General features: G+C 38.0%; 1 protein-coding gene across 1 annotated transcript in view; it reads right to left on the minus strand.

Annotated features, from left to right (window-relative positions):
- The window catches only part of EYS (eyes shut homolog), a 951,425-nt gene that overhangs the window by 230,902 nt on the left and 703,668 nt on the right, over positions 1–16,855 (minus strand). The window contains exon 37 of the mRNA XM_075497152.1: positions 5,987–6,216. Coding sequence (XP_075353267.1) covers positions 5,987–6,216 — 230 coding nt within the window. The remainder of the gene's footprint in view (positions 1–5,986; positions 6,217–16,855) is intronic.

Genomic DNA, 16,855 nt, shown 5'->3' on the forward strand with positions numbered 1-16,855 from the left:
CTTACACTCTCACAGTTAAATACATGTAAAGCTTACACGCTCCACTGGATCTGGCACATAATTTCTAAATTAGATGAAAATGTAATATTAAGTTGTATTAAAGCTCAGTTACACTGACACTTGCTTTTGAGGTGCTAAAATTCTACAAAACTGTTCAGGAGGGCAGAAGAAGGATTAGTCAAAAATTGCTTCACCACTTCCTTGTGAACCCAGCTGTTCTACCCTCAAAATCCTGTTTTCCTTCGATTTCAAAAACACTTCAGCAAATTAACCCACATTAAAATAAAAACCTGATATGTAGTAACTGATAAAACAAGATGGCATCAGGTTGGAGATATTTTAGACATCTTTAAAACCTTCTCCATTATTTTGTGAACTAAGAAAGAAAAAAAGTAAGGACCATATGCTAAGTCCACGTGACTGTGCAGCTAATCCGATTACTCACAGATGCAGGGTATTACGAAGCGTTAACAAGTTACACTTCACAAGGTTTGCCTAGTCTCATATCAAAGTGCAAGATTATATCCATGAGTGAAAGTGCAGAGAAGAATGTTTAAGTTAATTTAGATAATTCTTTTTTGCATTGCTCACCAAAATAGTACTTCTGTTGAATTTTACTGTATCAAATAAACTGTATGGGAATGGCTAGCTATTTTCTACACACAACTTCAAAATTGCTATAATGGCAGCTAGTGTATCAAAGCCAATATACAAAGTTATTTAACTTCTGGCTAAATCCTTGTTTTTTCTTAACAAACCTACTGTGTTCTTAATTTTTGAAGTCATCTTCTAAAAAAACATTCTAAATCTGAATGGAAAACTTACTACTTTTTTTGAAATCTAGCCCAAAAGCTAGAGAGTTCATGGGAAAGTTTTACATACACAAATAAATGCATTTTGTGGGAAAACAATAGGTATCTCATGAGTTTAGACATTGGCTGTGGTTTATGACATCAAATTAATTACTGGAGTTTATACATATCTCTAAACACATTATTTTCTTCTGATCACAGAGTCCTACAAGGTTATGAATGACTTTGAGGGAGGACAAAATGGGTGAAAGAACACTTGAATTCTGGAAAAACAGAGGATATGGGGTAACAGTATCCTGTTTTTCTTTCTGGGTACCTCAAACTGAGACTTGAATGTGGAAATGAATGCATGGTTGACCTTCCTCACCCATACCTCTTTATATGGTTCCCACTTCCTCATCCTTCTTTCTGATGGAAATTGTCATAGACTTATTTTAAATCATACACACACAGTATAAACATTATTAAGGAGATAAATAGATCTATGACCTACTGGAGCCATGAGACTGTATGCTTCTAAATGTGGCTGAAATCACAGAAAGTGGACTAATTACATTTATTTTCAAAACCAAATACAAAAAGACAAAAAAAATTGTCAGAGATGAATGATAGTAGTCAATGACGCAAGTTAGGAATGTTATGTTAGGAACAATGTCTAGAAAAGCTTCTAGTAAAAGAGACCTCTAATGTTTGGGGTGATATTATCAATTATTGCTCAACAAATGAGGAATTCAACAAGTGTATCCCAGGGAACAAATGTAGCAAAGTCTCCAGGTGGGACTGTCGCAAGATAAATGCCTGTAACAGCCTGCCGTTTGACTCCTGGTTTTGCAGCTTTGTCAAAGGAGTTGACCTTTAAGTAATGTACAGAATATACACAGGCAACACATCAAATTAAACAGATTTCCTGTTTTTAACACATGACATTTAAATATTCTTTTTATTGAACAATTTATAAAACTTTTACAGAATACTAAAAATTTTGGAGACTTTAAAAATGTTAATCTTATAATTAACAGTCAGGGACATACTTTCTTTGCACATGCAAGACAGTGATATTCCAAACCTATCACTATGAACTTTACAGTAATAGAGAACCATCTGCCTTCATGCTAAAGCAGCATTATGTTTTTTCCACTCGTGTGTAGCGATTTCACAATGAAGCAGATACAACAACTTAGCTAATAAAGAATTGTTTCATAGAGGAAAAAAATGATACATTTCATATTAAAGTCAAAAAGCTTATTTACCCAGAAAGGAAAAAGAAAAAAGGTAGCTCAGAGTATCTGAGCTATCTACCCTTCACTGTATCCCCCATCTACACAATCCTCTCTTTCTGTTGTATGACCTAGCACTCACTGCTCAGTAATAAAGATTAAATTTACATTGGCAGCAAATTTTCTATGCTGCATTTGAAGTTAAAGTTTTTAAAATAAAGCTTGTAGCAACTTCTCATTTCCAGATAACTTTGGTAATTTGTAGTAAAAAAAAAAAGGAAAATACTGAAAGCAGTATTAAAGGGAACTGAAGGGAATTAAAGGCCTCAGATGGTTGCACATATATGCTTTAGTCTAAATCCTCACTTTGTATACTTTGGCATATATCCAGTGTTGCTATCTTCAATTTGACTTCAGCAAATACACTGGTTCATATCAATAATTTTCTATTTCCTTAGAAAAATGGAGACAGATTTCCACTTTTCAAAATTGCCATTTAAGGACATTTCAGATTTCAGAAGTATCTGATTGTTTAGAGTAAATACACTATGTATTTAAATAAACTGGCTTGGCCTTATGTATCCATAATGACACTTATGATTTGAACATATTTCTTGTAAGGGCAGAACAAGCTGCTGGAGTTTATTAGTTAAGGAACAATTGAATAGGAAAATGCAATATTGCCTATAATAAAATGCTATCAAGTTGAACCATATAACTGAGATGATGACATTCACTTGCTTTCACTCTAGAAGATGGTCATATATGCTGTCAGAAATATACAGTTGTTAGTAAGAAACTAAGTGGTGTATCTTAACCTAGATATGAAATAAGCAAATGCACACATTCTAATGAAGCCAAGATGCCTACACAGGGTTTGTATATAAGACCCTGTGACATGCCATGTTGAGTGTTACTATGTCAGTTGAGTGTATGATATATTTTCTTGCTCAAATTTAGTTAGGTACCAGGTAGATCACTAAGATGATTAAGAAGTACATTTACTGAAATGTACAGGTATACGTTACAGCATGATTAAAACAGATCACAGCTATCTTTATTTCCTTGACTGGAACAAAGTTTCTAGATTGCATACTTGATAAATTTACTTTCTCCCTTGCAAGGTCTACAGTAAATAATTATAAAATGATTACAGATGCCCTTATCTCCTGTAATTATGAGTTCTTTCCAGACTTCTTGAAGAACTGGCCCCTGAATATCAAAGGTTTATAATGATGATAGTTCAGTTGGGCAATTTCTGGTCTCATTACACTAAATTATCAATCTTGTTGAAATTTTAGGATTAAATAAAATCACATTATGCTTCAGTTACTTTTCAGCTGCTAAACACAGGATACATCAAATCTGATCCTGATCTATATAAACATGCAATGTGACAGCACATGCCCTGGGTGGTAGCTGCCCCAGTGAGCTGCTGATGAGCCTGTCACATACCGCAGCCCTGGCTGACCCGGGAGAGCTAAGCACGAAGCGGAAAGCTGTTCCCTGTATTGATGGTGGGGTTGTAGAGGGTAAAAGCAGAGCTCTGTGAAAAGAGGAACTCTTTAATTTGTCTTCTCCACACAAAGGGAAAAAAGAAGAGAAATGTTCTTCTTCCAGTGCCAGAACTATTAAAAGGCATCCTATGCAGAAAAATGGATTGCTGTTAAAATCTCATCATCAAGCATGCCTGCAGGCTTCAGCAAAGCAAATGGCATCTCTTCCAATTTTAGAAAAAAAGAAAAGGTATCTCATGGAAACTAGACACTCAAGCATTAAAAAGATGATATGCTTATACAGCTAAGGTTATATTCTCAAAAGGAACTACTCATTTTAGGGTTTTTTTAAAGCTTGTATTCTGATTTTATTGAATGGAATAGTTACCAGTGTGTCTAATGTAGGATGCTTCATTCCTAGCATCAGAGATTTGGTTACAACTGCGACTTATTGTAATAGTCCCCTGCTTTTAATTTGTTCTTCAGGTAGTCATAATTCAGTCATATTTTCACACATGATTTTTGAAACAAAGTCACAGAAAGAGAGGGAAGGGGACCCCTTCCTTTACACAGGTAAGATAAGTGTGTGAAATTCCCTTGGAAACGTAGTTGGAAGACAGGCAACTCATCCTATTGTATGAACTCAGCAGGCCTGTACGGGTTAAGCTTCAGAGGAGAAAACAGTTTAGGATGATGTATTTTTGAATGAGCAACTCAAAAATAGCTGTTTCAGTCAGTGGTCTGGAAGGTACTTCTACCAAAGTCTGTGGCACAGGGAGGTAAGTACTCAGCCCAGATAATATAATTAAAACATAGATTATATCAGTTTTCATTAGAAACACCAAACCGTAGAAGACTCCTGGAGAGTGACAGATCAACTGGAAGGTAAGACTAGGTCAGAAGAAGGCAGCAATCAGACACTGGTAGAAGGCACCAGTGGAATCCAGACAAGGTGTCACCCAACAGAGTGGTTGTGCATATACACTGATCTGGCCTACTACCACAGGATGCCTACCAAACTCCTTCTTAAATTTAACATTGCTTACTCCTGGCATAACCCTTGGGAAAAGCCAAAATCTGCTCCCATCCAAAATACCGCAGATGATGCTGATACAAAGGATGCCAACCGCATTCTTTGGAACACAGAAGGGAATTCTGGCACATAAAATGTATGTAAATAAATAAAACACTTTACTGAAATATTGAAAATACTTCATTGAAACACACACTGAATGGTAACTAAATCTGTTATCTTTGATGGAAACCTGCTTTTTTGGTTCCACGATTTTATGGTGCAGTTTGGACAGCTGCCATGTATTGAAAGCAAGTGCAAATAGTATGCCCAGATACCAAATGCATAGAAGATATTCACAGAATTCCATTTTAACACTGACAATTTGAAAATATATGATTTAATCTATTATAAACTTGGGAAAGGCTGAAAGGTAAAATATCCTCTGATAGCTAAGCAACACATGACAATTATTTTTTTTTGAAGTCACAGTCATTGATCGCTTTCACATATAGTGAGTGTAATGACCTACTTTCAGCCAGTAATGCAAGGTGATATTAGCTCAGATATACCGGCAGTCTGGCAAGGGCATTTTTAACTCTAGTTGCCTGTATTTCATACCATGGGAAGTTCATTAGGAGGATGTTACAGTTATATAACCACAATCTAGACAATTTTTTCTTCTTTTCCTGTACACCAGTAATGCCCTTTAATACTATGGGAATTATCCATTTATAACCCACTGTACCTTCAAAACTAAAACTTTTTGAAGCCAGCTATAAAATCTGTCATAAAAAATAACTTTCTGAAAAGCTGTAATGTGAAATAATTACAACTACAAAACAGAAACCCTAGCAGTTATTGATCAGTTTGTCTTACAGCCTTGATTCTTTTTACAAAGAAAACAAAATTGTTCAAATACTTATTTTTATTCAAATTCTAATTAAATTATGTTCATCTTACTAATCTGTGCTTTATGAGCAACAGTAGTACAATAGAAATATAAATGAGCTACAGAGTAAAAAAAGCCTTTTTCAACAAAGGACCAGGCACAGCGGTGAAAAAAGAACAATCTGTAGAAATGGAAAACTTACAGTCTTTCAAGGAAATCTCCTTATTTTCATAAGTTAACTTTCTTCTGTCCCAGAAATACTATATTGAATAACATGCATTAACACGGTGCACAACAACTTGCACAAATAACACCATATTTTTTTCATTAACTCAAGCCTGCAACTCCTACTAGTGTGCCTGACTGGTATCACCCATCTTACGCTGCAAATAAGTATTTTTCTGACTACCTCAGCGAATCTACTCCTGAGTTACCAACAGTAACTGGGATGAAAAGCAGATGACCATGATTATCATTACCTCTTCCCCTCTTCCTGCTCCAGAGAAGCATAAGACTTGCATTTCACAACTAATAGAGAAAGAATGAACCAGAGCTACCTTTTTCACAGAATCGACCAGTGAAGTGTAGTGGGCAGTCGCACTGAAACGAGGTGGCCCCAGTAGGCAGAGAGAGAGGATGACAAGTCCCTCCGTTATGGCACAGTCCTTCCTGGCATACAGACGGCAAGTCGGGGGAAATCTGAGAGGACACAACAGGCTCGGGCAACTCAGGCACATCAGAAGAAACCATAGGGAATGCTGTTGACAGATGTGTGGGTACAGGAATCCTGAAAAGATAGAGACAACATATCAAAACAAAAAATCATGAGACCTAATTTTGCCACTACACTTCGGCTTCATTTAAAAACAGTAGGTTTTTTTGTTTAGAAATTCAGATTATATGTAAGAAAATATGAGTATATTAGTAATTCCCAAATCAAGTCCCCATCCTGAAATCTAGCAAAAAGATAATGAAGATATTTTTCCCTGTGAGGGAGCAAGAAATAACCTCCATGCATGTAGCACAGTTTGTACGTGCTCTCATAATTCCTTTTTGGTGGATGTCAACAATGGAGTGATAAATAAATACAGGCTTGTATTATTAAATATTGTATTGCTTGGATTTACCAAATCTCACAAGGCTGTTCTAGAAGACATGACTACCATACAAATAGATGTAATATAGCAATACAGTGTCTTTTAATTCATAGAAATAACTATATGGGGGAAGGGGAGAGAAAGGGAGATGGATTTGTTTTCATTTTTCCCCACAAATTTTCTTGCTGAGAATGACATTATCTCTCTCTCCGCAATTTTTGAGCTCTCACATTAAATACTAGACTGATATGTTAATCAGTTGCCTCCTTTTAAATTATTTGGTATCTCAAAGTTGCTAGAAATTAGTTAGCATTACCACCTGTTTGTCCTAATTATCAGCTCTGTTTATTACTGCTTTTTTGTTTTGTCTAGAGAGCCAAACTTGTGACTCACTAAAAGCGTAGAAATTTAAGGCTACCAGTTTACCAACCAGAACAACTTAGGTGCATCACACAAATTATGAGGGCAAAGCAAAAGGAATCAAAAGTCACAAGAAGATTCATGACTATTTAATAAGCTTGCACTTATAAAATAGTTTTCACTAAAAATAGTTTCAAATAGTTTATTTTTTTTCAAAAAATAGTTTTCACTGAATTTTACGTAAGAGATAGACATTATTCTTTCATTTTATGAAGTTCAAGAGGTTCTACTTTTTTCCAGAAAGCAACTTCTAATTCTGAAATTTGGCAACAGTAATCTAATAAAATACCTTACTATTTTTACTTCATTGCTAATTTTAAACTTTCTGAACATTTCTCTTATGTCTTAATGTTGTGCAAAAAAAAGTCATATTAGAGAAAGGGAGACTAGGTTGAACTGAAATGTCACTAACATTTTGGCCAAAACAGAACATAGAAATTAAATACTTCATACAATGGTTTATAGGCATCACAGCCAGTGAAAGTCAGCATTTTTGGCAATGTGTTAAACATCGACAGCCAAATTCTTACTTATTTTGGTGAAAATGATGGTATAAACCTGCTTTACAAAACATAAAATTAAAAAAATCATATATTGGCCCTCCCCTCTCTCCCTGTCACTTGCTTTTGTGTGAGCTAAAACGTCTGCTTCACCATATTGTAGAGGTTGGAGTATATCTTAAGAAGCATTTGAAAGGGATGATGCATCATGAGAACAGAGTGTGACTGCAGAAGCAAGGTAGATGGGGACATGACGGTGTGATGGGACACCTTCAGTGTGACTTTGCATTCTCCACTCCAGGCATCTGTCTTCTTAAATCTAGCTTACAAATTTTTTACGTAACCCATTTAGTCATGACAACCTGAAAACTGATTTTAATAATTTACTTTTTGAAATCCATATTTTAGAAAGTACTAACCAACTTCACAATATTCTGAAAGAAAACAATGTAACTCAGCCCAAGTAAGTATGTTGTCTGTAAATCTCAGTATTGAAAAATCAGTTCTCTGAATTATCAATGCAGCATCTGTACAAAGAAAACGATACACGCTGAGAGGCAGGCAGGAAGGAAAAGAAGCTGGACAGAGGAAGGACAGAAATAATTCAGGATAAAGTAAATATCTAAGGGGACCCAGACAAAGGCACAGTAATTGAGAAAGGAGTGGAGCCTGGGAAAGAACAAAAGGGACACAGGGCTTACTTGACAGCAAGAGGAGACGTGCAGAGCAATAATGGTAAGGGAAGCATTAGAAAGGGATACTGAAGCAGGGACGCAGACTGCATCCAAAACATGATAGCCAAAACACACACACTATGGTGGTTAGAAATGAGGATACAGGGATTTCAAGGCAGTTAAAAGCCATTCACTTTCTGTGAGAGAAAAGCATCCAAAAAGATGGCAGACAACAAGAAGGCTGAAAACAAATCCCTAGAAGATTTTGGAGGCTGAGGGCTTGCCAATAAGAGGCTTGGAATTTTAAGAAAATAAGTGACCTCCTGTTTATTTCCATTTACATGAATAGAATAACAACATTTACATTTATATGAATAGAATTACAACAAAGAAATTGCTGGGTTTATAACCATCCTTTTCTCCTAAGGGAAATAACTAACATGATCTTCATATGGGCTATTCCATTCAGAGCAGCATTAAGAGTGCACTAACGTGTGCGCTCTCTTCTACCAGGCTAGCACAGCAAATTGAAAATGCTTCGTCACCTGCTGCTGAGATTACAACCACTGATTAAAAAAAAAAATTAAAATCTTCATTTTCTCCCCAAACATAAACTAAATGTTTGAGAAACTCTGAACTAATAGTCAGCTTACATAAAGAATCAGACATTTACAGGAGAAATTTATTGGGAGCTATTACTGGGATTTGGGGTTGATTCCTCCTGAAAAAAACCCAACAAAAAAACCTAAATAAAACTTGGGGAAGAATCAGGGTATAAACTATTCTCTTACTACTAGCTATTAGAAAGACCATTTCTCTAATGGCAGATAATCCTATAGGTGACCGTTGCAAAATTTATTCCTCTGAATCTGGTCACAGCTACCGTCAGGGGTAAAATACTGAATGAGAGAGATATCTGCCTGACTGGCAAATTGTGCATTCTTGTGTCCACTGGAAGCACTGATTGCCAGCTGTGGAAGTTTCACATCCCCTTTCTGGGGGGAAGCTACTGTTTTTCTCTAAAATAGAGTCATAGGAGTGTGCTTCCAATGAAATCTTATGAGCGTAAGTAATGCAGCCTCGCTTCATTTTTTGGTTGACATTCTAATCTGCGGAGAAGAAAGAGAGGAAAGCTCCTTGGCAGGTTGATTTCTCCCTGGTTCATTTGCTAGTCTTTCGCAGGGTGTCAGCCTTTGCAGCTTTGTTCTGGATGTTTTGCTCCTAGCTGGTGCCTGACTGCTTACGTGCCAGCAGCGCTTCTAGGGGCCTGCGGCTCGCTGCCTTACTGCAAAAGCGGAGAAGAGTTTGCCTGGGCTGGTTAGTGGGGCAAACGTCTGCAGCTGCACTCACACGCCATTCCAGCTGCGGTGAATAAGCAATGGCCTCAGCTCAACGCAGTTTAACTAAAACATTTATTTGAATAAAGAGCCGGGGAGTGTTTAAAGTAATTTAATATTTGAGTTGTTAGAAGTTTTGACAAAGTGTAACAAAAATAAATCAGGCAAAACTTGATTCACTGATACTATGCAACAAGGCCACAATTTTCTGGGTTTTTTCTTTTCAATTTCCCAGCCTGTCACTGCCTTTCAGGTCAATAATGCACATGAAGATCTTCTAACTTGCTGCAAGCATCAACACATTGTTTTTAATCTTAAGATGAGCTCAAAGAGCTGAGTTTTAGAGGCCTGTAACCTTGTGTTTCATGGCTGAGTGCATGTGAGTTTGAAATGCTTGTCAATATAGATGTTAGTGCAATTTGAAGTCTTGTTTATTTGTTAACTTGTTTATGTTACGTTCTTTACCACTCAAGGAGATGTATGATCAACTGAATGGCAGGAATATAGCACTTGGGGATCATGCTCGATGTTAATGTTGCTAAACCAAAAGCACACATAGCCTAACCAACTGTGCTTCCCGCTCCCCTACGCTCTCCTTCTCTTTTCAAAAGGAGCCTGAAACTATTAGTGTGTGGAGTTAAAGGCACTGTGGATTAAAAAGTTAACAAAACATCCTGGATGCCCCACAGTGCAGGGGCTCAGCCTCGCCAGGGACTGAGCTGGGTGTTGCTGGTTTAACCCCTGTGCCGGGGCCAGGGACCGGGGCCGAGAGAGCTGGGACTGTTCAGCCTGGAGAAGGGAAGGCTCAGGGGGATCCTGTCAATTTGTATAAATACCTGAGCAGGGCGGGAGGAGAAAAGATGGAGCCAGGCTCTTCTTGCTGGTGGCCAGTGAAAGGACATGAGGCAATGGACACAAACTGAAATGCAAGAAATTCCACCTAAATATAAGAAAAAACCCTTTTTTTGGTAGGGTTGATCTATCTATATAATGGACTTCAAACTGAGACCTGCAAAGAGAGCAGACTTGTCCCCAAAGTAATTCTTTATCAGGCTGATGGCAGCCATGTCTGCAGAAGCACTCTGACATTTTTCCATGAACCAGGTTGATGAGACATGCAATGGCACGGGGGTCCCAATGATATGATAACATCTCCACTGCCTATATCTTCTGGTACTTACGCACTTAACATTTTCTTACTGAAGTGATGGACTTAGCCTTATCTGATATGAGTGCGATAAGGAAGTTTGTACTTTTAGCTTGTCAGTAAAGTAATTTGTGCTGGGAAGCAACTGCTTTTATTTGCAATTTTCTTTGGTGGAGAAGTGTGTACATGCCATTTTTCTTAGGTCATGACAGAATATTATGTTAAGCAAATGTTTTAGATTTTGGAGCCAAAAGAAAGATTTTTCAAGGGCATTAGCATGCATGGTAGAATATAATTTCAAAAACCTTATGAAACGGAAAACAGCTGCACTTCATGGAAATGTTGGTTTAAACAGGAATAAAAAACTACTACCTTGCATGTAATTTGGCAGGAATGAACAGTCTTTTACAGGCTGTTTATTTCACTGTTCACAACCATGTCAGGAAGAATACTTTAAATGGCATTTCACTGATTGCAATGAATCCGCAGAACAGCATATCCGCACACTTACCCTACTGGAGAAACCACTTAAATCACTCAACACAGTAATTGAGAAAACAATTTAAGAGATTACCAGAGAGGGATTATTTTTGTTCAGTAGTTTATATCTGAATCTTATTTCCTCACCCATCCCAGTCTTGGTTTGATTTGGAAGAATCGGGTGTCTGTTTTCCTAATAGAGATGACTTATGATCAGGCATATCTCTTTAAAAAATTCAGTTCTCAATGTATGTTCCAGGCTATAAGCCCAGCTTCTCCCTCCTACTAGACACAACATTTGGTGGCAGAACTCAGTGATACTTGAGTTGCAGCTTTCCATTTAAAAATTTGCAGTTGGTATAACATCATTTGCAACTGCTTTTGCACACACAGCATTTCACTTAATGGTGCAAATTCTTAGCAATTCAAATAATATTCGATATACAATGCAGCCGGGGATGTGAGAATGCAATTAACAGATATAATTAAGTTTATGAAACCTTGGTTTACAAATCCAAAGAAAAAATCATGAACTCCAGGATGCATAGCAGTGCCAGATGTGGAAAGAAATGTCAGGTCTGGAAAGAGAGGTGAAAGAGGAAAGAGGAAAAGGAAATACATGTACTAAGAGGCATATTCCTGTTCTGTTTGCTTTAAAGCATGTAGATTCCAGAGACTCTGCAACAGAGAAATATGTTAATGTGACACAGATTTTGCAGCAACAATACTTTATGGTGAAAGTGTAACAGCAAAAGCCTTCCTAAAGAAGACATTAAAGTGAGTCTTCCTTAGATGATATTTGAAAAAATACCTCTTAGTCCCTAAGTTTAGGACATGACAAATAATTGTTTTGCTAGAACTGAATTTCTGTACCAAATCCAGTCCTCTTTTTATTTGTCTTGCTTGGAGAAGTAAGTGAGCATTGAATCTCTCAGTTGTTCACACTGATCTTTGGCTTGGTTTTGCTGTTTCATAGCCCTCCCCATCCTCCCTTTTAAGCCCCTCAACTTTCTATCATCCACACATTAAACTCAAAAAAAGGAGAGCAATCAAAACTACTGAGCACTGAGTGGACCAATGTGCAAATCTTAAACTTTCTGAAGTTTAAGCAAATCTCAAATCCATCTCAACTTCAGCTTTCTGTTTTACATTTAGTCAATAGTCACAGTTAGAAAACCTCTTCCCAGTTTAATCTTAGCTGCTGTTTAGAAAAACAGCACTTGAAATGCCTGAGTACTGCATCTTCTTGTTGATGTATGCAACTACTTTTGTTTCTTTAAACTAGTAGTGTTGAATGGGAAAAATACTTTTATTCCCTCCTTGAAGATTCTCTCAGCAGATCAGAAACATTTTTTTAACATAGCACTGTACCTGTCCTTCTGAAAAGCCTCTGCAAGATTAGAACATAACCATTCTGTCCCAGTCCTAAGTGGCTGAGTAAATTGTACTGGGTAAATTGAGTTCCTGTAACAGAGATGCCGTGAGAGCTACCTAAAAAATCACAATCCCAGAATGGAGTCACTACTGTTTACCAAAGCTTCTGTCTAGCATCAAGTGCTAAAGAGATTCTTCCACCTCAGTGATGCCATCCATAATTTAGACTCCAAAATGGAAGATCTACCTATGGAATATTATCACACAATGTGTCTGTGAGGGATAAAGGAGAATCACCTCTAGATCCTGAATATGCAATTGATTTCCTAAGTCATAATTCATCTCAGGCAAGACTTCTGCATTGTAATTCTCGGGACTGTAGTAGCCAAACCTGTGGTCTTTGCCCACAGTGAAGATTCTCCAGATGGCTAGAGCCCTGCCTCGTCATGAAAGAAAAGGAAATGTTTCAAGAGGTGGATACAGTGGAAAAATCCACATCTGTACTCAGATGAATATTCTAACCGAAGGGATGGGGAACCCTATGCGAACACTTTTCCTTTCTCCACTTAACCCAATGAATGCCTGTTCCATGCAGGACAGAACACACCAAGGGACTGGTTTGGGGAGCTCTTACAGCACTTCTGGTAGCAGACTGGCAAGTTTATAATTCCATCAAGCTGAGGACACAACTGAAGTCAAATATCTGATAAACCAGAACAGTGCTCTCACTATTGATCTGAAGAATAAAAAGGGAAAGCAGGTATGTACCACCATCGGATATGTCTTGTACAGTCTCATCTCAATTTCTTCTGGGCACGCCTAGTAGATCTTCCCCTCTGTGAGATACACTTTTGAAGGATGAGTAGAGGCATTCTTAGACCCTAACAGGAGCAAGGGGGACTCTCAAGAGAATCAAGGTGCTTCCAGAAATGCATGGAAACACATGGTCTGGCAGACTGGAACTTCAATGCACCCTGATTACAATAACAGATAAAATGCAGTTTTGAGAGTACATACTTTGTTTTTAGGTGCCTCACATAAGAATAGGCATCTAAACAATTTTCACAGACAGAGTACTTAGTCTTTTTTTGCATTTGTTTCCCCACGTACTGAAAATAGGTCTTGCCTACATAATAGAAGTAGGGGAGGTCTACACTGCTTTATAAATATTAATTAAGATTGCTGGATAGAAAGCATTTTGCTATTCAAAGACTGTGTGACTGGAGAGAGATGGGAATATAAAAAGGCATTCGGTATCACACGCTATTGAAATTACCATGAGAGCTGGCCTGCAAGCAAGATGAGACAGACATGTAGAAATCATTAGTACAGAAAGAGTTAAAAATGCAGAGTACTGTTATGTATTATCTAGTCTTTCTTCCAGACTTAATTTCTAATTATATCTTAATGCTGGAGAATGGCTGGCATGCATAAACACAAACATCATTTATTCATCAGTAATCTGGCATTTAATTAAAATATTACTGCATTCTCATTGAGTGCATAAGGAAGAATGTTGTGAATATGACAGGTCAAAAAATCCCCGTAATATTAACAGATAGAGTAAAAAAATATAGTACTGAAAACTTCCTAAACAGCATTTTACAAGGTAACAGATAAGGAACTAAAATAATAGGCCTTTATCTACATTTTTTCTATGAGGAAAAAACGATTTTATAGTCAATAAAGCACGTGTCACAGATGAGAGAGTAAACAACGGCCCATAATGGATCTGAGTACTGGGGTTTACTTAAGAACCAACAAGATTAGAGCTTTTACCCTGCTTCATTACCTCACACACTCCCTCATGCCCTCACTCCACCCAATGCCCCGTTATGTTCACTAGGTCTCCACTTTCATTCCCAACAGGGAGGTTGCTCTTGGTCCGGGAAACTCGAGTGGAAAGTCGTGTTGATTCACACTGAGCTGCTGCTCATAGTAACTGGTCTTGACTGTTACCAGCCACGGTCCCTGTGCATCCCCTGGTATTCATCGCCATCCATCTTTCTCGTCTTCAGTATCTTCCCCCACTTCCAGGATCTTTCCTCCAGCCAGGATATTCACCTCCTTCTTTCCTGGCCCCCTTCTTTTGTCTAAGACCACATCTTCTTTTCAGGAGCTCTGATTTTTCAGCACTCACTTTTCTCTCCAGAACCCCAGCACCCATTTTTCCCAATCGAAATAGTCTCTCTCTGCAGAAGCACAATGTGAGATTAGCCTCCTAAACGGTGCTTTTACCTCATGCCTCTTTATTAATTGGAGGTTTTGGGATGTGCTACTTTTCTTTGGTCCAAACATTATCAAAATTTACAACCACCTCATACTGATTGCAGCTATCAAGTAGAAGGCTTCTGTTTGAGGATTCAAAAGTTCAGTTTTGGATATTTGTGTGTGTGTGTGTGTGCGTGCGTGCACACAGTTATCTGCTGCTTGCTATTGTTTACAATTTATTCTTTTTTTTTTCCCTAAAGCAGTATCATATTTTAGAGTGTCCTAGTGTAACAGGCAATGCTGGTGGACGTCTTTTCCTTCTTTCTCATATTAGCATGAAATGACTGTAAGGGTACATTAAACAAAGTTATGTTCTTATTAATGGGATTTTCCTAAAGAAAAGCTGTTAAATGCTGGAGTACGGAATATTTTTCTTTCATGCAATGGGAAAACTATTTGAATTTTAGCCACAATGTGTTTTTGTAGTGAGCACTCTCACTGTACTTGAGAGTGACCAAATAGTGTAACAATGACAATGACAACAGCAACAAGAACAATCAATAACAAAGTAATTAACATGGTCAATACTTATGACCTCATGTTCAACCTCTTTTCAATTCCCAGTTCTCCAAGGCATCAAATGGCACCCAAAATAGCCTTTTTCCTCCTAAATATTTGAAGACATTTCATCTGCCAATAAAACTCTTGGGACAGAATTCACTTTGTCAAACATTACCTGCCTAAGAGTTTGGAAACCTGCCTGAGCTGATCACCTTGGTTCTCCCTGTAGACAATCTATATGCAGAGAGAGGCATCCCCAGTTCATCCCATTGTAAGATAGGTGACCACCTTTCTCCATTGACTACAGATGGAACTGAACAAATTAACTCTGACAAGTGAGGACAAATTCCTACTTCTACTCACTATGTCGCACTTAATCACACATGCTTTGATTATATAACTGAAAAACATCCCAAAACATTTTTAGGTATTCAAAACATTTGCTAAAAGCATTCCCTATGAATTGCATACCTTTACAGCAAAGGATAGAGCTTATTTTACCCTGTTACAACCTAAAGTGATCTTTCTAAACCTTTAAGCAATTTAAGTTTGCAATGAAGAGACTGATATGACTTTAACAACAGCAAGAGAATGTGACTCTGGTTTAGAAAAATCTTAAAACATGGCAAGAGAGTAACAGGCAGCATTATCAAGACTGCAACTGAGAAGTTTTATTATTAGTGTGAACAACTGGAAGAAAAGCATAACAGTTCACAAACAAGAAATAAGGAGAGGAAACTCCAGATGCCTTGTCAGCAGATTTCTGTCTTTCCTTTCAACTTGCAGAACAGTACTCAAAACTGTCTGCACAGGAATCAAGATCAAATGAAGCAGCAGAACAACATGCCACTGTGCTGCACTAAACTATTCAATTTTGGTTAGGACTAGGAATAATTAAGGAGCTGCCTTTTCTCGACCTGGATTACTGTGCTGGTTTTGGCTGGGGTAGGGTTAATTTCCTTCATAGTAGCTAGTATGGGGCTATGTTTTTGGATTTGTGCTGAAAACAGTGTTGATAACACAGGGATATGTTAGTTACTGCTGAGCAGTGCTTACACACAGTCAAGGCCTTCTCTGCTTCTCACCCCACCCCACCAGTGAGTAGGCTGGGGGGGCACAAGAAGCTGGGAGGGGACACGGCTGGGACAGCTGACCCCAACTGACCAAAGGGATATCCCATATCATATGATGTCATGCTCAGCATAGAAAGCTGGGGGAAGAAGAAGGAAGGGGGGGATGTTTGGAGTGATGGCATTTCGTCTTCCCAAGTAACCATTATGCGTGATGGAGCCCTGCTTTCCTGGAGATGGCTGAACACCTGCCTGCCCATGGGAAGTGGTGAATGAATTCCTTGTTTTGCTTTGCTTGCGTGCGCAGCTTTTGCTTTCCCTATTAAACTGTCTTTATCTCAACCCACGAGGTTTCTGACTTTTACTCTTCTGATTCTCTCCCCCATCCCACTGCAGGGAATTGAGCGAGCAGCTGTGTGGTCCTTAGTTGCCAGCTGGGGTTAAACCATGACAGTGGTTTCTTAACAGAAAAATGCTAAAAATGGATTATTCATACCCTCCCATCTTCTCATCTTCTTGCATGTGACATGGCAAGATCATAGGGAGGCAGAGAAC

Source organism: Mycteria americana, chromosome 3 (genome assembly GCF_035582795.1).
Source record: "Mycteria americana isolate JAX WOST 10 ecotype Jacksonville Zoo and Gardens chromosome 3, USCA_MyAme_1.0, whole genome shotgun sequence".
Lineage (NCBI taxonomy): Eukaryota > Metazoa > Chordata > Aves > Ciconiiformes > Ciconiidae > Mycteria > Mycteria americana.